The sequence below is a fragment of the Danio rerio genome, chromosome 1 (assembly GCF_052040795.2).
Source record: "Danio rerio strain M-AB ecotype USA chromosome 1, GRCz13ab, whole genome shotgun sequence".
NCBI lineage: Eukaryota > Metazoa > Chordata > Actinopteri > Cypriniformes > Danionidae > Danio > Danio rerio.
This window is the reverse complement of record NC_141021.1, coordinates 23,848,761-23,868,680: the sequence shown is the minus strand read 5'-3', so window position 1 is coordinate 23,868,680 and position 19,920 is coordinate 23,848,761. Positions and strand designations below refer to the sequence as shown.

The following is a 19,920-nucleotide window of genomic DNA, read 5'->3' as shown; positions in this document are numbered from 1 at the left end:
GCCACACTAGCAAAAGAAGTCATGCCTTCTCATTAATCTCTATAGAGTAATGATTCGCTGGGAAAGGGGTTTGGTCCAGGCGTGTACTATTTATGACCTCTGGTGTCAGCAAATGCAATCGAATCTCAGCAAATACTTGCCTCACAGACATGAGATAAATATTTAGATAAAGTGTGAAATTTCTACTTTTAAACAAACTAGCTACATTTGAAAACAAATGTTTTTGTAATCTGTATTAAAATGAACAGAAGGTAGAGTCTTTCCCATCTGGCCAACTGATGAATTACAATCTTTGTCATTCAAAAGAAAATCACATGACAGCAAACACTTGAACAGTTAAAATATTGAAAACAACGAGGTTGCTGTCATTTTTTTAATGATATTGTGAAAATGATTGATACAGTAGCTTTTACAGTATGTATTCGTTTAGAAAATGCTTCTTGACTTTTTAGATATTTTGACTAGAAACAAGACAAAAACTTTGAAAAACTACTAAGAAAAAAAACTTTTTTTTGCAGAGTGCACTCTTCGTATGTCATCAAGCAACTGGAAGCTCAGGCCCACTACACTTGTACGCATGCCGAGAACTGTTTGCCCTGGCTGTGGATTCAAGCTAGTAATATTGTAAATAATGTTTAAAACAGGTGAACACTGACTTGCATTATACATCACCTACTTCTTCAACATCCTGATGGAGAGTAATTTAACTGAACTAAATTGAAATTTTTAGGTGAACTATCATTTCAGGGCAATGCAGTGGTGCAGTAGGTAGTGCTGTCACCTCACAGCAAGAAGGTCGCTGGTTCGAGCCTCGGCTGGGTGAGTTGGCATTTCTGTGTGGAGTTTGGATGTTCTCCCCGCGTTTACGAGGGTTTCCTCCGGGAAGTCCAAAGACATGTGGTATAGGTGAATTGGGTACGCTAAAAAATTTCGATAGTGTATGTGTGTGAATGAGAGTGTATGGGTGTTTACCAGTGATGGGTTGCAGCTGAAAGGGCATCCTGCGTAAAACTTGCTGGATAAGCTGGTGGTTCATTCCGCTGCGGTGACCACAGATTAATAAAGGAACTAAGCTGAAAAGAAAATGAAAGAATGAACTATCAATTAAGTCACCATTCTAACAACCTTGTGGAAACGTAGTCCCGCGGACGCGTACGTAAGGCTGCAGTTTTTGTTTTTGCGAATCCGCGAGAGGCCGCTGTTGTACGCTTTTTCGCATCAATCGAACAGGCCTCTTGCGAGTGCGGTTCGCGCCCACGCTGTTCTCGCGTGTACCCACCAGAGGCCGCTGTCCGACTGACCAGATGATTGACTGCGCGACCGGCCAATCGGCTGACCCGCCCTCCTCCTTCCCTGAACCCAACCAATGTTACCGATTGTCCCGCCCGCCCGCTCGCTTCCCTAAACCCGAGCAACAGTTTACAAAAGCCATCCAAAAAAAGAAAAGCCCTGATTTTTTTAACCGCGTTTTCAGATTTCACCGCGTCCTCACTCTGTTACGAAACTCGTTCACTTAATTTTTGAGATTCTGTTTTTGTCTTACCTGATTGCTGGAACCGCTCTTCCCTGGACTCAAAACCGATCGCCGTGGTCGACTCCTCTCTGCATCTCGAGTCTGCCGATGTACACAGTGAGCTGAGTGGACAAACCAATGACTGTAAAAAATATGGACGACGCAACAGCCCCTTTTCCCATTGAACGCCTTAAGGGCAAAACGCCTGCTTGATGGGCACAAACTGTCACAAAAGACTGCTGAAATTGGAGCCTTGACATGCGCAGAAGGACTGTCTGATGGAGCCAGAGGAGGAGCCGCGAAAATGAGCGGAGTCGAGCTTCCAACCAAACGCTTTATGTAAAATCAAACACGCCCCCCGAACTTCTCAGCATGCGTTTGCTGTCATATCAACACAACCACAAATGGATGTAATAACGTTAACAAATATGAGGGTTTTATATATTCAATCGCGCCAGCTCCGGGCCGCAGCGCATAACCTACTCGCGGCGTCGCGGGCTGATTCCAGCTCGCATGCGGCATCGCCGGCTCGCTCGGCCGCCGCATCTGGCTCGATTGACTTGGGCTGGAATCAGGCAGTGAGTCCAGGCATCCGGAGTAGGTTTAGCAGAGGTAGTCAGTCTGAGCTCTGAGGGGTAAGTTTCCGTCAGGCGAGAATCTAGCTGGAACTGGCCCGAGTGTATTTTGCTATCTGGGTGGTTAGGCGTGTATCAGCAAACTAATAAAGCCCGAAAAAAGCCCTGACCTTAGCGAATAAACAGTGTTCCACCAGGATCATGTATGTCAGAAACTATAGTTTACTGCTGAACTCATTTTGTCATGGTAAAATAACACAGAAATCGAATAATAACACTTTAGTCTTCTGCCGAAGCTCAGGCGCGCTGCTTTGAGAAACTGTCAATCACAGCTGTCAATCACGATGACACGCCCAGCATTAAATTACTGCTAAAAACAAACTTTTTACAAAAATGAAGATCTGCACCTATTTTAGCACAATAACCAGTGCCTTAATCGACCAGAACCATTTTTCGGGACATTTTATTGCAAGTGTAAATAATTTTTTTTTATTTGGGCTCAAGTCTCCTTCATTAACACGGAGGAGGCGGGCTTTATGACTTGTACTGCAGCCAGCCCCCAGGGGGCGATCTAACGGCCGAGACCTTCATTCAAACGCAGGCTTGCGGCACACTTGGGACAAACGGGTTGCAGCGGGGAAGCCCTCCACAAGGAGGTAAGCGGTCGGCCAGCCGGCAAGCGCGAAAGGGAACAGCGTCACACCATCCCGCAGCGTTCGCTTGAAAAAACTAAACGCGGCCGTACGTACCTCCCGGGACGTATTCCGCTGTCTCCAGAAACGTCCGTGGGACTACGTTTTCAGAATGAGCTTGGGTTGCATTCTAATGTTTGAACTTCCAACATAGGCTCATTCTGAAAAGGTCGCCCTATATACATTTAATTTTTTAAACAAATGCTACGGTGTGGTATGACACCATTGCTTTTTGAACTTACCAGCTGACTGATACCTCCGTATGCACAGCTTTCCCGCTGTAACCAGTTTGTCCCGTTAGCTCGCCATGTACGTCGACGAACTTGAGATGGAGAGTTCACCACAACAGGGTTTGAGTCTAAAGAATGGTTCCAGAAAGCAGGTAAGAAAAAAACAAAAGTCAAAAAATAAAATAAACAAGTAAATAACAGGGTGAAAATGTGGTAAAATCTGAAAACGTGGTAAAATCAGATGAGGGATTTCTTTTTCTGGATTGCTTTTGAAAATTGTTGGTTGGGTTTAGGAAAGTGGGTGGGTGGGTCAGTCAATGAAATTGGTTGGGTGTAGTGAAGGAGGAGGGTGGGTCATACGATTGGTGGGTTTACACAAAAACAACAGGCATAAATGGCACTTGCGAGAGAAATTTGAGATCTCAAAAAGCATACACAGCAGCCTCGTGGATTTACCAAAACAAAAACTGCAAAAAAATGTACCCTCTGGGACGTAATTTGCAGCCTCCAGAAACGTATATAGAGGTATGTTTTCAGAATGGGAACTTCAGCAGATCATTGTAACCATGTCTATATGACAAAACTATGCCGTGTATTATTACTGTCAAAACACTGACTGTATGAACATAACCTTGAAAAAGCAAATACAACAATGTTAGTTGGTAATTGGTTACAATGCTCGTTCTTAAATGAACAAAGATTCGCTCAAAGACGGCTGTATTTACCAAGATGTTGACTGGAGCAGTTGAATCTATGGGTGATGGTGGTCTCTGCTTTGGTTTTCTATGGAACACCAGGCCAGCAGTTCTCCCATAATGGACGATCGTGATTCCAGATATTCTTGCTGTACTGGTGAGGAATAAAAGCACTCAGGTATAATCATCTAGGTATTGTAGATGCGCGAGGTGAATAATTTAGAATGCCATAAAAGTCCTATTGGGGAATGCAGCTTTATTTTTCTATTTTTAATATGCACTAGAAGATGCCAGTCCTGTTCCAAAGAGAGAAGAAGCTTTTAAAAGAGTGTTTGGGACATGGCAGGGTGAGTGGAGGAAGACAGGGAAAGCAGGCACACCGTTTTGAGAAAGAAGGGGAGCGAAAGACAAGAAAAGAGTGAGACATTAATGGCTCTGTGAGTCACTACGGCTTGCTTTTAGGAAGCCATGAATTAAAGATGGAGAATAGAGGAAAGGAGGAAAGAGAAAAGTCATGGCGTGATACCAGTTGCAGTATGTTTTTATGAGGGACCATCACCCATTTTCGCTTCGTTCACTTCTAAATGCTAGACATGGTTTGATGTTTTTATCGTTTTACTTAAATTTGACCTTCAGTAAAAAGAAATGAAAGAAGAATACAGACTCTTTACACTTAAATATCCAGTAAAATCATGTATAATCATATATAATCATGTATATAAAAAATAATATCAAACACAGGGTCTAAAAACCCTTTTGTAAGTTGAACTATTTTCTTCCTCCACTCGTTCACATTTGCAGCTGACGTCACAACAGCAGAAACCATTGCTACTTCCCCAACGTCACTTTGGAGCCAGTGTTTGAATGATTCTCTAGCGTAATATCTAAAATGAAGACAAAACAGGTGGTTTTGCTGGCATTTTAAGATTATAAGGCTGAACGGCATGAAATGCCATCAGTCTTCAGAGATTTCATTGTATTTCTCTGTTTCAATCGGGAGATCACAATAATTATCCCTGAAAAGGCCTGCAACTTACTGTTGTGTTTGCGATAATGATAAACGCTTAACAAACGCAGACATTTCTTCTTTTTTTCTTTTTACTAAACTAGTGTGCAGTAACAAAAACAGGAGACTTGTTAGAACCAAACAGATGGCCAACTAAAACACAGGGTTATACAAACAGGGGCCAACAAAAAATACATACATTCCTGAGTCCCATTTCACACTCGATACAACTCTGAACAATTGAACAATTCATTCTTGATACAATTCTGAACGATCTTAAAAACCCCAACTACTCTTAAATACAAATGATTTGTTAATGATGCAATACTAAATTTATTCATGAAAAATTTATCAATAACAAAGTATAAAAAGAACAATTTTTAAAGCACATGTGCTTATAAGTCAAGAATTGAGCATTTGTATCTGTAGTTATAAACTGTTTACTAACGTCTGCTAATGTAGAGGTAATGCTTAAATAATAAATTTACTATTTGCTAGTGCTTAATAGATGATTCATAGTGTATAGTTATTAAAAAGTGTTAGCAAGTCAGAATTAAGTTTGAGCAGCCAATGGGATAAGTAAAATAACCTTGTTCTTGGTTTGAAATAAGATTATTTTACTTACACCACTGGCTGATACATTTAGCTTTTTTTTTTTTTTTTTTTTTTTTTTTAAAGAAAACACACTTTAGTTTGACTAGAAACAATACAACATGTTTAAGTAGGAAACCTTTAAGTGTAATGGCAACTCTAATAAACTACTATTTTAAACAGAATGGTGAACCCATGTAAGTGGCCTTAAATCAACAACAAAGACAACAATCTTCCACACCAAAAAAATAAATAAAATAATTGGCCAAAAAATGGGATAGGAATTCTTATTATTATATAGATAATGTAAACACTGCACAAATTCTGATAAAATGTTCTGTTTTTGAACGGAGAGAGGATGGAAATGAGATTTGAGTTGTCATTATTTTGACATTAGAGCTGCAGTGTTTCTGAGTCATGTTCTGATCTGATCTGATCTCTCTGTCTCTCTCTCTCTCTCTCTCTCTCTCTCTCTCTCTCTCTTTATTATACAAAACATAGAACAAGAATATATCAGTAAAATAATTAACAGGTACATGAATAGTATATGCAAGTAAATAAATATAAGTAAACAACAATTATAATAACAAAAAAGATGAATAATAAATAAAAATAATAATAAAATAAATAAAAGTAAAAAGATTATGGTAACAATGAGAAGAGATATAAACATAAGAAATGCTCTTGCTTTAGGTATTTCTATTGGCTGACAGTCTGAGTTTGTGGCAGGCTGACACCTGTTTGGATGATGTTGGGATCATCTCTCTCTATTACTTTCCAGTTACTTCTAATTTTCTTGTCTAATAAAAGGGTGTGGTTGAAAACATAGAATCCTGTAAAACTAAATAGTACCAACTCCAGGGTAGTTCACTCATGATTAGTCGGTAGTATATATTAATAACAAGCACATAAATATTCCCTCGAAAACAGGGAAGGCTTCATTGACACTGCTTTGACCACAAATCAATGTTTAGCACCATGGACAGCGGCAGCACCAGAGCCATAAAATGGTCTAATTCTCCCATAGTACAGACAAAAATACCGACCATCCTGGATGCATACACACATCCATTCCTCAATTACACGCATTTCAGCTTATATTTTCCATCTATTATGTATCTTTTTATTTCGAATACAGATGCCTTTCACAATTTGACAATTTATCTCATTATCGCTGCATCATATTTTGTAGTTTTTGAATTAAAGTCCAATAATATTATCCGTTTTCCCCCACAAGTCCAAAGACATGCGCTATAGGTGAATTGAATAAGCTAAATTGTCTGTAGTGTTTGTGTGTGTATGAGTGTGTATGGATGTTTCCCAGTGATGTGTTGCAACTGGAAGGGCATCTGCTGCGTAAAACATATGCTGGATAAGTAGGCAGTTCATTCCACTGTGGCAACCCCGGATTAATAAAGCCAAAAAGAAAATGAATGAATGAATAGTACAATTTCATAAGTCGTATATTATTTATTTGATTCATTGTCTATTTAATTAACTAAACAACACACTAGTAAATATGTTTAATTACTGCTGGTTTGCAATTATATATGGCTAAAATAAACACAGTTTAATCTCATGTCCCAAAGTTAAAGTTATGTCCACATTATGACACTTGAGTGATATTCATTTATATTGACTAATTAGTTAGTAGCTAATTAAGGCTAAGATGCAGTCATTAATACAGTGCTCATAAAGGTAAGTTGACCCCCTATTCTAAAGTGAAAGTCATATAACTAATGCATAATTCAGGACCCTTAACCCTCTTGTTAACCATTATTTACTAGTGTTTTTGCTCTTTACTGATGCTTAACCGTGAAAAAGTTAACCATTAGTTGAGCATGAATTAATGCTTAACTAATGCATTATTTTGGACCTCAAAATAAAGTGTTACCAAAAATTCTATTGTCATTTACAGGTTATTTCAAACCTTTAAACCTTTTGTCATCTTTAGTGGATATTGCTTCGTAACAATCACAAAGACATTATAAATGTAATCCATACGAATCAATTGATAAATACATTTATCTGGCAATTTTTAACATTTTTATTGGCATATGGTTTCATAAACTTTTAAATCCAATGGAAACTTTAATTTTTTTAAAGGCTCCTCACATTGAGGACAAATGGTTATTATTTTAAGAAATAATGACCAAAACGTTTAATGTTTCTCTGTCAATTTATAAATTAAATGAATAGAAATAATAATCATTGTAATAAGTTCTTTAGATCATATTTAAGCTGATAATATGTTTATCTGTTCTATGCATGTTCTATATTGTGCTAAAAAGATTATGGATCTATAATAATGTTAAATATTGCAACAAAATATTGCACGTTTATTTATTTTTTAGATTTATTACTCACACAAATTATAATACACAAATCTACTTTAATCTCATTGTAAGGGTGTTTGTTTAAGATGTTAATAAACTTGAAAGCATATGCTTTATGAGTTATGAGGCTGTATAATTACATTTTCTGTTTTTTTTCTGATATTTCGCTGAGATAATTGGCCTACTTGAACTGAATCAGAATTTATTTATTTATTTGTAATGAAAATAAGTGCATAAGCGAAAGACAAAGCTCCCTGATTGAAATTGCAATTGTGTAAAGAGTGATACAGGGCTCCAGATTGCTGCACCTGCTCCCTCTAGCGTACACACGCACACACCGAGAGAGAGAGAGAGAGAGAGAGAGAGAGAGAGAGAGAGAGAGAGAGAGATTGACTCTTCACCTACTACACACAAAATAAGTTAGAAACCAATAACACTTAAAACAATTGACAAATTGAAACATCTTTTTCCATATGAAGAATTTGAACGAAAATCTAACACAGAAATTCTTACATCTATGAAACCCAAGGGCGTACAAACATTGATAACATACAGATGACAAATAATACTATACTATATATATATATATACACACTCCTTACAAATATTTTTTGAAACTCATATTTTTAGGAAATTTTTAGGAGGCTATATATTTGTGAACATACATTAGATTAGTCAGTACTGAAGCCAAATCCGGAGCTTATCTAACACAATAACTTAAGATACAATATAATAATGTATCAAAATATAATGAGAAAAAAATCAAGAGAAGCCATTTTTTTAATGTAGTTAAAATTTTGTAGTTTCTATTATTATTATTATTTTATTTATTAAATTATTTTTTGCAATATTTTGCTTGAATTTATTTGTGTTATCTTTCAATTTCTAAATATGTTTGGTGACTAAAATATCTGTTAATAAATCTGTTTTGTTTAACTACATCAAAATACATATTCACTGAGAAATGGATACAAATATTTATTTTTAAAATGGGGTGTTCTATATTATTAGGAATGTATACTGTAAATAAATATATTGTACGAGTATGGATACTAATATTTGGCAGCATAAGGCCTATTATCACACTTTTAAATCTGAAACAATTGCTAATAAACATTGAAATAAGCACAGCTTGTATAATGTTCGATAGGTGTTACATTTAGCGTAGAGATTTTAGACATTTGTGATTATATGCTGCTGTTAGCAAACTGACACATGCATATTTTATTTCTGCTTATCCTGTTATTATCCAAATGTCAAAACTCTCTCTCTTCATCGGTCTATTTTTCTCCGAGTTTTAGCATTTACACATGAATGCCTGTAGTGTTTCTGGTCTCTTTGCTCTTGCCCATGTGTTAAAACATCAGAATGTCCCTATCATCACAGCATGCACACACAGATAAGCACAGCCGTTTGATGAGAAAACAATAATAATGCAACAACAGCTGCTGAGCATGTGGGTATTTGTACACGTGTGTATACATCTAAATGTTAAATACGGATTCACACAGATGAAAGAGCTTTATCTTTCAGCTCCTGAGAGGTGTTTGTGTTTGCCTTGTATAATTAAAGTGAGATTTACGCCACCTTTTCATAAACACTCAGTTTGATGACGTCAGAAGCCAGGCTTTAACAATAGAACCTAAATTTGATCTATATTCGGTAGGCTTTTCCTCTGGCACTTTGTTAGTCACCTGCTCTTTATCAGCTGCTCTGCTTTTCTTGACACATAACTTTATGCTCCCCAGAAAGCATTTTTATGTGTAATTAAGAAAAGATAACCTCCTTAGCCAGAGGCCATGTTTCTCTCTGATTTCCAGTGTTTCCTAGGGTGCAATGACAACATGTTCTTTTGTGATAAAGCTGACAAGGCAAGAGAATGCATTTGAAAAGAAATTGTAATTCTGTTGACATTTTAAATGACTGTGAATATTTCAGTTCTTAGTGCAGTAAATAAGAATGTAAATACTTTTGTGGCTGCACAAAATAGCTGTAACTTATATTTACGATATACTTTTAATAACCTCAAAACAACTTAAAAATAAAAGAAAATTCTAATTATTTACTTACCCCCAGGTTGCTCTTTATATGTGCACCTTTCTTTCTCTGTGAAATACAAAAGAAGATATTTTGAAGAATGTTGTTAACAGCACATTTTCAGTTTCCATAATTTTTTTTTTTTTTTTGTGGTAGCCTATATAGATTTCAACTGTACAATTGGAGTTAGTGGGCAATTAAAAGTACACGTTATCATTTCACAATCCAAACCTGTTTGACTTTATTTTTTTCAATTAAACATGTAAGCTTGTATACAAGTGTGATTTCCATATGGTCTTGTTATAGTAAAAAATTATATTAATTAATTATTAATATTATTATTATTTTATGGCTTGATTACCATTTAAAGACAATTTTACTATAGTTAAACTGTGGTTAGTGTCGCAAAAATAGTTTTTGAATCCATTGTTTATTTGTAGCCTTATACACGTGCAATTCCCTATGGAAACGAACAGTAGCATTTTCCCAAATGCCTCATTTTGTCTTCTGCATGAAGACAATTGTTTAATAGATGAAGAGTAGATGACACTTGAGTGAACTACCTTTAAAAAAATGAAGTATAAAAGACAGTGTCAATGTGCGTCTCATTAATGACACTTGCTTAAAGACGCGCGTGGAGAAGGATGCGCGCGCCCAGGGGGAGGGACGAAACCAAATCCGCCTCACGCGCTTTCTGCTCGCGCAGAGCTCAACTCAGGCGCACCAACGGGACCCAAAAACATATTTTCTACAGTTTGTTCCTTCTTGATTCGTTCACGAATTTGCTACTTTGTTTTGGAAAGGGAGACGGTCTCTCTACCTGCGACGCCCGATGAATTCTGCGGGGAGAGTCACTTTGTTTTTTCTTTTAATTACCCTGATAACGCAAGGTAAGTTCCAATGTATTCAAAATATTTATGCATTTATTGATTGCAGTAACTGTGAAAAGAGGTATCACTTGTTTGTCTTCTCTTGCGCCCACTGACCCAAATAGCCTACTTGCGATCAAGGGAAAAGTAGTGTGAATGTCGTAAACTATAAGCAATCGCTTTCTTTTGTCCCACCAAGTTTATTTAAGGACATTTCAGTTCTCGTGATGCTTTTAAAGAAAAGTTTCTTTTTAAACGTGTTTGACTTTTTTTTTTGTCTGGAAGTATACGGCAGAATGACAGCCTCAGTCAAATTACTGTCATCGTGTGAAAACGCCAGTTAAAGTAATTGATTGCTGTCAGTCACTTCAGAATTGAACACCCCTTTGGATTCCACTTAAGGAATGAAGAAAAAAATGTATAGAAAAACAAGGTATATTAAATGATGACAGGGTATTTAAACCATCCCTTTATGTGACATGGGATACGCATACTTTACTGCAGTGTGCATGTGAATTAGTAACAGTCTATTTGAGTGTCATTGAGAATCACTTCGCGTCTGTATTTAGGTTAGTAATTTGTTTTTGATATTAATCTTAAAAGCGATTAAAGCCAAGCATTTACACGCAGTTAAATCCATTCTTCACGCCGCTGCGCGCGCGCGCAACGCGGAGTTTTCAGGCGCATATTCGTCTCGCTCGGAAGACACAACTGCGGGAAAACCGACGGCTATTTTATACAACAACGCTAGCACAATTTTGCTTAATCGCTTTAAAGCCATTTATCAGCAGAAACCGGTAGGTGAACCCAGAGGTTCTACTGTGGTAATGAAATGCGAGTTAATCTGTTAATTTTCCACTTTCGTCAACACCGCTTGTGCGTCAGAGCGTTGAAATATTTAAAGTCTTGTCGACTCACTGAAAGCTGTTTACGTAAAGTTTGCAACAAGTCCACGTTTAGTCGCGATCACGTTTTGTCACTGAATGAAATGCCCTGTCTGCTTTAAGCTTTCCCTTTCATCTCGCTTGGTTTAGCTGGTAAATCTGTATCCAAATAAAATACAAGAGGCTTCACTTTTTGTCACTGCCATGCATCTGTGTCACTCAGCAGTGAGTCATTTAGGAGGTAAAGTTAGAAACTGGCAAACACGCTGCTTCATTCTGTTGAGATTTCACACGCTGGTATGAGTTTAGAAAAGAGAAGCTGACTGTGGATGAACTCGATTTCAGCTCCAGCTTTATGTCATTCTTGCTGCAAGTGTTCCATCTATGTTGGACTGATCACATACTGTAGGCCACTGCATGAAGTGAGGAGGAGGAAACAGACAGACCAAGACATGTTAGGAGAAAGACACCAGAGAAGCTAAGAAAAGTTTCTCAGAAGACATGAACAAATGTATAGTTTTGGGGACTGCGATAGGGTGCATTGGAGAGCTTATATTATATCCCAATCATTTTTGCATCATTGATTTGCAGTGGAACAGTGATTTAATAATCCATTCATTGTAATCAACAAAGATTAACAGTTTATAAGCTAAAATCCCTCTGATGAATGATTGTTCAGTCAGGAAGCAAATATTGTTTATAAACTACTGTATATTTAGTTTATAAATTGATTAAATGGTTAAAAACAAGTGGTCATTCTTAACTAATCTATTGTAATTGTGATCTGAACAACAAAGACAATTAAAAGTACTGACAAAAAACATGAATGTACATTAGAAGGGCTATAGTGACACAAACAGTTTTGTTTTGAATGTTTGCAGTGAGACTGAATGGAAATTCTCATAAAAAACAAAAAATAAAAAAACATTTAGTTTAAAACTATTTCGCCTCATAGACCACTGCACTGAAAAAAATAAGCTTTTTAAAATTTTTACGTTTCTGTCTTGTTTCTAACCTAAATATCTTTTTAGATATCTATTCTTAAACGAAGAAGTGTTTTTAACAATAAAAAGCATTGTATTTTATTAAGAAATAATAAGTCAAAAATAGAGTTTTCCTTAAAACAAGCAAATTAATCTCACAGTGTTGTAGGCAAAATAATCTTATTTCAAAGTGATTATTTTGCTCAAACCATTGGCAGATTACTTTGCATGTATAAAACAGCATATATATTTTTGAGCATGAAACTTCCCCTTTTACCAAAGTAAAACCCAAAGTGTCTTCTCTCCAATGATACCTAATTTGTGTTTGTAGCTTACTGGAGTCAAGAACTGTTATTATTTAAAGTTAGGTAGGTGTAAATCCTCAAAAGGGAGTGCTGGCTAACAGGTTAAAACACCTTCATTTAATTACAGTCTGTCCATCCATCTGAAATAAAATGTTGACCTTATAAACCTAACTACATCAATAAACTTGCCTCTAACCTTAATCATATCACACATAATCAGCAACAAACAAGTTTACAAAACACTCACTCACTCACTCACTCACATTTATCCTTTGGCTTAGTCCCTGATTTATCAGTGGTCTCCACAGCAGAATGAACCAGCAATTAGTGGAGTGTGGCAAGGGTTGCAACATGGGGGAGTTGCAACAAGTATTATTCCTCTATTCAGCAATGAGCTTGAGTAATGATATTCACACTACATATACTACATTTCTCAGTTGAGATATCAGAATCTGAGAAAAAACAGCCATATGTTACCCTTTCTTCAGTATAAAGCTAATTTTATTTTAAATATCTCATCCGGTCTAGTCTGTTTTTGTGAAACATTATTCATTCTTATAATGTAACTAATTTAACTATAATTTTCTTAGCTTTAAATAGGTGTAGCTATCAAGCGTTAAAGCTGTATCTCCCAGACAGTTTTACAGAGGGTTTACAGAGTTGGGACGGATGCAACATGCTGTTGCAACTGTCCCTAATTAAAAATTCAATTTAAAACCTTGCCACATTAACAATGTACAATTTTAATTTAATCACAGTTAAATTCAATGTCCTAAGAAGTAGTTAAGTAAAGGTTCAGGCTAGATTTTTGGTAAACAAAAAAAAATAATAATAAAAAAAAATAAAATAAAAAGTTGATAACACTACAATAACAGTACATGAATAATGATGTGTTAATATGTAATTTAAACATTACTTTATTATGGACTAATGATGAGTGAATGCATGCACTAATCATGAACTTTAACTACAACATGAGTTCATGTGTGAATAACGGCTACTTAAATGACTTGTTAGTAAATGCTTGTTTGTTAATTAATGTATTAATTACCACATTAGTTTATGCGTAATTTAACCATATTGAATTTATGGTATGTTAATGTATAATTATGTCATGACTTTACTTGTAGGGGCACATCACCATTCTTAATACTCATGAACTCCTAATGCACATTCGTCTAGTGCGTTTACACTAAATAACAGTAGAAAAGTGTTCAGTCAACATCAACAGATTAAACGCAGGAGTTCATGAGTAGTTATTGGTGATGGGCCCCTCCAAGTAATGTAACCAGCTCATGAGTTCATGATGGTTACATTTAGCTTAAACTTAAATGTTAAAAGAATACATGTATTTAACAGTAATTAAGGTAGCCGTTAATCACACATGAACTCGTGTGACTCATGCTGTAGTTAAATTTAGTTCATGATTAGTGCATGCCTTAACTCACCATTAATTTATAATAAAATAATGTTTAGCTTTCATATTACAGTTTTTTACAATGGCTATGACACTTTTTTCAATACATTTAACAAGTTTGCTAAACTCTTAACGCAGCAACACACCTAAAATACACAATTGGCAAAACAGTTCATTTTATGCTCAAAATCACACATTGTAAACTAAACCTCTAAACTACTTTTCAAAATACAATAATAAACGAACACACTACACCATGTCTAACAAAACACTGCAATCATGTTTCAAAATGAAATTATTGTTCAAAACACAAACACATGTTCTCTTCCAACAGAAACATTCAGTCAATCAGAACACACTGACAATAAAAACACTATCATTAGCTGACATTACAGAAACTGCATTAGTTTATGTGTCAGCTCTGCCCTTATATTTGAAGTCTCGTTACAGTTTTGTTTCGTTGGGTTAAGTAAATGCATGCATTTTCTTTCGTTTACGGCAAAAATTCTATACAAAACGAAGAAAAAAAATTGCTTTATAAAATTGACAGTTTATGTAAACAAAAATACAGACACAGAATTTCTGCAGGACAGACCTTTTTTGCAGAAGGACATCACTGCGAACAGAAAAAGCACCACAATTATAATAAAATAACAAAGTAATCTTCTATTCTGCCCGGTCTTTTGCCACATGTTCTCATCCACATTATACTTGATATCTTCTTTGGCCCGGCACGGTAACTGCGGCCCTTTGGCCTATTATGTTTTTCCTACGGCGACATCCCCAGCCTTGTCAACATTGAAAATTTCATGTGGTACTTGATTGGCCTCTAACTTCATGACTCTCTGAAAGTAATTAGACACAGTGTATGCAAATGCTGTACTGTATATGTACTGTATGTACTAATGAACTCCAGGTTTAAAGAGTAGTTTACTGCAAAACACACTGTGTATAGTACAGTAATGACTGTATTGCATAATCTTACATGGACGTATTGGTGACAGAGTTCTTTGATGTTCCTTTCAAAAACCTCAAGAGTCCTCTATTAGAACATATGATCATGTGATTGGAAAAACCAAAACAAGACATGAGTGTGCTTTCTAGATGGGAATCAGCTGTCATATATATATATATATATATAATTTTTTTTCAGTTGCCAATGAGAAATACAGTTTTTCTTGTTTGCTTTGATGCAGCCGTCAACTGAAACTCCACATTTTCAAAACAGTTAACACACAGGCCTAAACAGCGGCACTCATGGTCAAAATGAAACATTATGCTTGCAAAATGCACATACCGTGTCAAAACATTAAAAATATGCAACAAAAGCTAGTTTTACCTTCAAACAACACAACTTGCAAACAAGTATATGAGCTCTTTCAATTATTCATTACACAATGGACAACAAAAAACAAAATACAGATCTCAGTGTGAATTCTATTTGGGCTGTCAAATTGGCCTTTTTGCAAAGAATTGGATCAAGAATAAGAAATGCTTTGATTAAACTTATATTGAATTCATGACATTTTTCAAACTGTGGCTGAAAACTAAAATACCGTAAAAAAAATAAATAAAATAAAAATAAAATTTAAAAAAGAAAAAAAGTAGCAGAAAGAAGCAGAAAAAAGAAAAAAACTAATAAAATATTGTAAATATTAGAGAAAACACATGTAAACCAATATACAGTCAAATATATTGGGAGTATAGGAAATAGCCACTATTGACCTCCTCAATCCATGCTGGCACAGAACAACACAGACCTTCTACCATTTTAATGTTTGCAGACTGATTGCTAAGTGAAGATTTGTGTGAAGTAGTGTCAAACCGGTGCTTCATTGAATTCATACTGATCTTGGTGGTTTCTAATGGTTAGGAATAGATGGTTTCAGTTTGGTTACCATAACTAAAACAATGAAGTTTGGACTGCTTAAATGACATCCGTGTTGACTGTTTGGAAAAATGGTGGGGAAAATGTGTCAACCCAATGAGAAAGGCTTTACACATTTGCAATACCGGTCTTCTGCTCTGCTGGGATAGTGATAATAAAAATGAAGTTGAACTTAGTTTCTTTAACCTGGTCAAAGCAAACAAGAAAAACTGTAGCATATTGCGGTTATATACAGTAAATAAATAAAGAAATATATATATATATATATATATATATATATATATATATATATATATATATATATATATATATATATATACACATTTATTTATTTATATAACCGCAATATGATGTTTCTCATTGGCAATTGAATAAAACACAGGGAATATATTTGTGTTTCAATTCACAATTAGAACAGCTGTTCACCTTGACTTTATCCTATATAATTTCTGTTTAGAACATGGTGTTATCTGTTCTGACATACTGTGTTAAAGCATTTGTAAATTTGACTGTAAAATTACATTGTTTTGTTCTTGGTTGTGCTTGTGTGTAAAATAAGTTAAAGCATTTTAAATTTGTGTTAACTGGATGCATTTTGTGTCAAAACAACAAGAAATGTGTTAATTGTATAGCCCACGAAGACGGATGTTGTGCTAACTGTGTTAAGAGTTTAGGAAACTTGTTAAATGTATTGAGAAAAGTGTCATAGCAATTGTAAAAAACTGTAATACATCATTATACATGTACTGTTATTGTTAAGTTTTAACTATATATTTTCAGTGTTTTAGACCTGATAATTGGTTGCTGCTTGTTCTTTTATTAGTTTGTATTTGTATGGTCAATTTAAGCAATTTACATTTAGTCTGTTTACAAAAAAAAAATATATATATATATATATTATCACATTTAAATGAATGTTGCAGCTGTCTCTGTGGGTTCACCCTGCTCGTTACGTTTGACTTTGTCAATTCTACATATATTACCATATGTACAATTTATAGCAATATGGGTGGGTGTCCAATAGATGTTGGTTTATTATATTAAAATTTTGGGATTCTACAAAAAACTGTCTCTGAGAAACCTGAAGGAAATGCAAAGTGTTGCAACTGTCCCACCTCTCCCCTACTCTTGCATATGTTTTATGCATTGGCCGCAAAAACATTCATTCATTCATTTTCTTTTTGGCTCAGTCCTTTTATTAATCAGGAGTCGCCACAGCTTACCAACACCACCAACACCAACTTACCCAGCATAGCTTTCCACTTACACAGCGGATGCCCTTCCAGCCGCAACCCAACACTGGGAAACTGCCATACACTCTTGCATTCACACATATACACCACGGCCAAGCTTATTCAATTCACCTATAGTGCATGTCTTTGGACTGTGGGGGAAACCGGAGCAACCGGAGGAAACCCACACAATCACGGGGAGAACATGCAAGCTCCACACAGAAATGCCAACTGACCCAGCTGGGGTTTGATCCTGTGACCTTCTTGCTGTGAAGCCATCATGCTACCCCCTGCACCACAGTGATGCCCTGCCACAAATAAAAAATAAATAGTGTACATTACAATCATTTTTTTGGCCATTAAGTACATAGTAGTTTAAGACACCAAATATAAAGTAGGATCATTTTTTTAACCTGCCTGGAAAAAAAAAAGTTTTTTTATGACTCATATGGATGTGTTCTTATAATAAAAACATTCCAGTGATATTTCCACTGTCTTTGTCACTATGTACAAACAGGCAACTTATAATTGATATTGATTTGTTTGTTCACACCAGATGTTATAATGCACTGAACTACTGTAAAACCCATAGCTTTACTCGCAAATAACCAATGTTAGATTCTCCCAAGATCTCCGGGGTGGAACATCCTCTGGGTAGGACTGCTCTTTTATCCACTCGAGCGTCCTTTTTCAATAGCTTCACATCTGTGTTTTGGTACTGAGGAGAGAAATCAATGTGGTTCCAGCAGAGAAAACGGTTGTGGGAGCTAAAGCCCTCTGCTTCAAAAGAGAAGGAGAAAGAAAGTAAACAAAAGAAAGCGAAAATGATTCCCCACACCTTGAGAAGAGGTGTAAAGACGTTTTTGAATTGTTCCTCCTTTTTTTCCCCTCTTGTTTTCTCATCCCAGCTTTGCCACCTCTATTCCTTCTGCTTTCCCGAGGCGGTTTCATATAGATGTGTCAGAGTTTGAAGCTCCAGGACCCTGTGGTTGCACAATTTGATATGTTTCAGTGTGATAAGAGGTAACGCTTCAATTCATATGTAGGCTGAACAGAAGGAAGAAATTATGATAAAAGAAGAACACTCCAAGTTCTTATTGAGACGTCAGAACATTTTACTTTATTAAGAATGGATGACAGTGCTGGAAATATGAAGATTTCCAGGTGGCTTAGTGTCATCCTTCTTGCATTTAGAAACTCACATAGACGCACGCGTCCTCTTTGTTCCAGACAGAAGCTACAAAACACACAAACAAACATGCACACACACACACACACACACACACACACACACACACACACACACACACACACACACACACACACACATACATACAGATGCATAGACAGTGACGCATGTCCTGACAGCACCTCCTCTCTCTCTCCCTCTCTTTATCACACACACACACACACACACACACACACACACACACACACACACACACACACACACACACACACACACACACACATGGTGATGCACGTCCTGACAGCACCTCTCTCTCACACACACACAGAGATGCAAACACACAGAATGCTGCGGGGAACAGGCATGTGTGTGCTGCTCCAGGCTCAAGTCTCTGGGCAACAAGAACAGCTCACCTGTCTGATTCTATCTGTAATGCTTTTCTTCCACTGACAGAGAAACACACTTAGTGTCCAACTTACTTTGAGAGAAAAAGCGGAGAGGAGTGTTTCACCCTTTGATTCTCTCTCTCTCTCTTTCTCATTACTTCTAAATAAGGGCATATGTGCTCAGCAGCAGTTCACGAGTGACTTATACATGCCTTTATATTATCATAGATGACTCAGTTTGTCTTTCCAACCGATTGACCATCCTTCATCGGCCGCTGCTGCTGCATGCATTTCTCTCATCGCCATCAAAGCAGTTTCTGGAAACATTCATGTATTTTGGATTACATGTATGTGTGGTGAAACTAGGGTGGAAGGTGAAGTTAAAACCTGAACAATATTTTATTTAGCTTTTAAAACATGAAGAATATTTAAATTTACCATTGATTTTATTTTCACTTACATTACAGGGTACAATATTGCGTCAAAACAGTAGTAGTGTGTCAATACTAACATATTTGAGCTCCATATATAATTGTTTGTAGGAATGAAAAGAAATAAGTGCCTTAAAAAGGAAAGAAGGAACAAATGAATGAAGAATTGAATGAACAAATGAGTAGACATTAGGTAATTCAAAAAAAAATTAAACACTGTTTACAATAATCGCATATGTGCAAGATATGGAGGATAACTAAATTAATATAATGAGCTCTTCTCAATAACTTAGTGACTTATTAATGTATAATTAAAATTATTGAGTTCATCCCTATGTGCCTTAATTTTTAAATAGCTAAATATAAATCAAAATCATTATGAACATATTGTAAATATTTCCAGTTTATAAGCCAATACTCTGGACAAAATCCTTTCTTGTGCTTATTGGAATTTCATCATGTTCTTAGCATAATAAACATAAATGTGACCAAAATATATAAGTGTACATTTAAAAAAAGAATTACATCACACGAAGGCTGAATAAATAATATTTTCATTGGCGTATGGTTTGTTGGAATAGGACATTTGGCCAAGATTTGAAAATCTGAAATCTGAGCGTTCAAAAAATGAACAGTCAATACTGATAAAATCTCCTTTAAA

At 35.9% G+C, this 19,920-nt stretch overlaps 1 protein-coding gene and 1 long non-coding RNA gene across 3 annotated transcripts in view; one reads left to right on the top strand and one right to left on the bottom strand.

Annotated features, from left to right (window-relative positions):
• Window positions 1-361: 361 nt before the first annotated feature.
• LOC147846817 (uncharacterized) lies at window positions 362-11,595 on the bottom strand. The gene is made up of 7 exons (XR_015476574.1): window positions 11,463-11,595; window positions 9,709-9,744; window positions 3,736-3,859; window positions 2,701-3,641; window positions 1,365-1,635; window positions 973-1,040; window positions 362-876 (listed from the first exon to the last, which is right to left on the bottom strand). It is a non-coding gene; the product is annotated as an uncharacterized LOC147846817 (long non-coding RNA).
• chrna6 (cholinergic receptor, nicotinic, alpha 6) overlaps window positions 10,350-19,920 on the top strand; it is a 33,595-nt gene continuing 24,024 nt past the window's right edge. For both annotated transcript variants that reach the window (NM_001042684.3, XM_087235723.1), the window contains 1 exon segment: window positions 10,350-10,565. In NM_001042684.3, coding sequence (NP_001036149.2) covers window positions 10,508-10,565 — 58 coding nt within the window. In that variant the 5' untranslated portion in view covers window positions 10,350-10,507.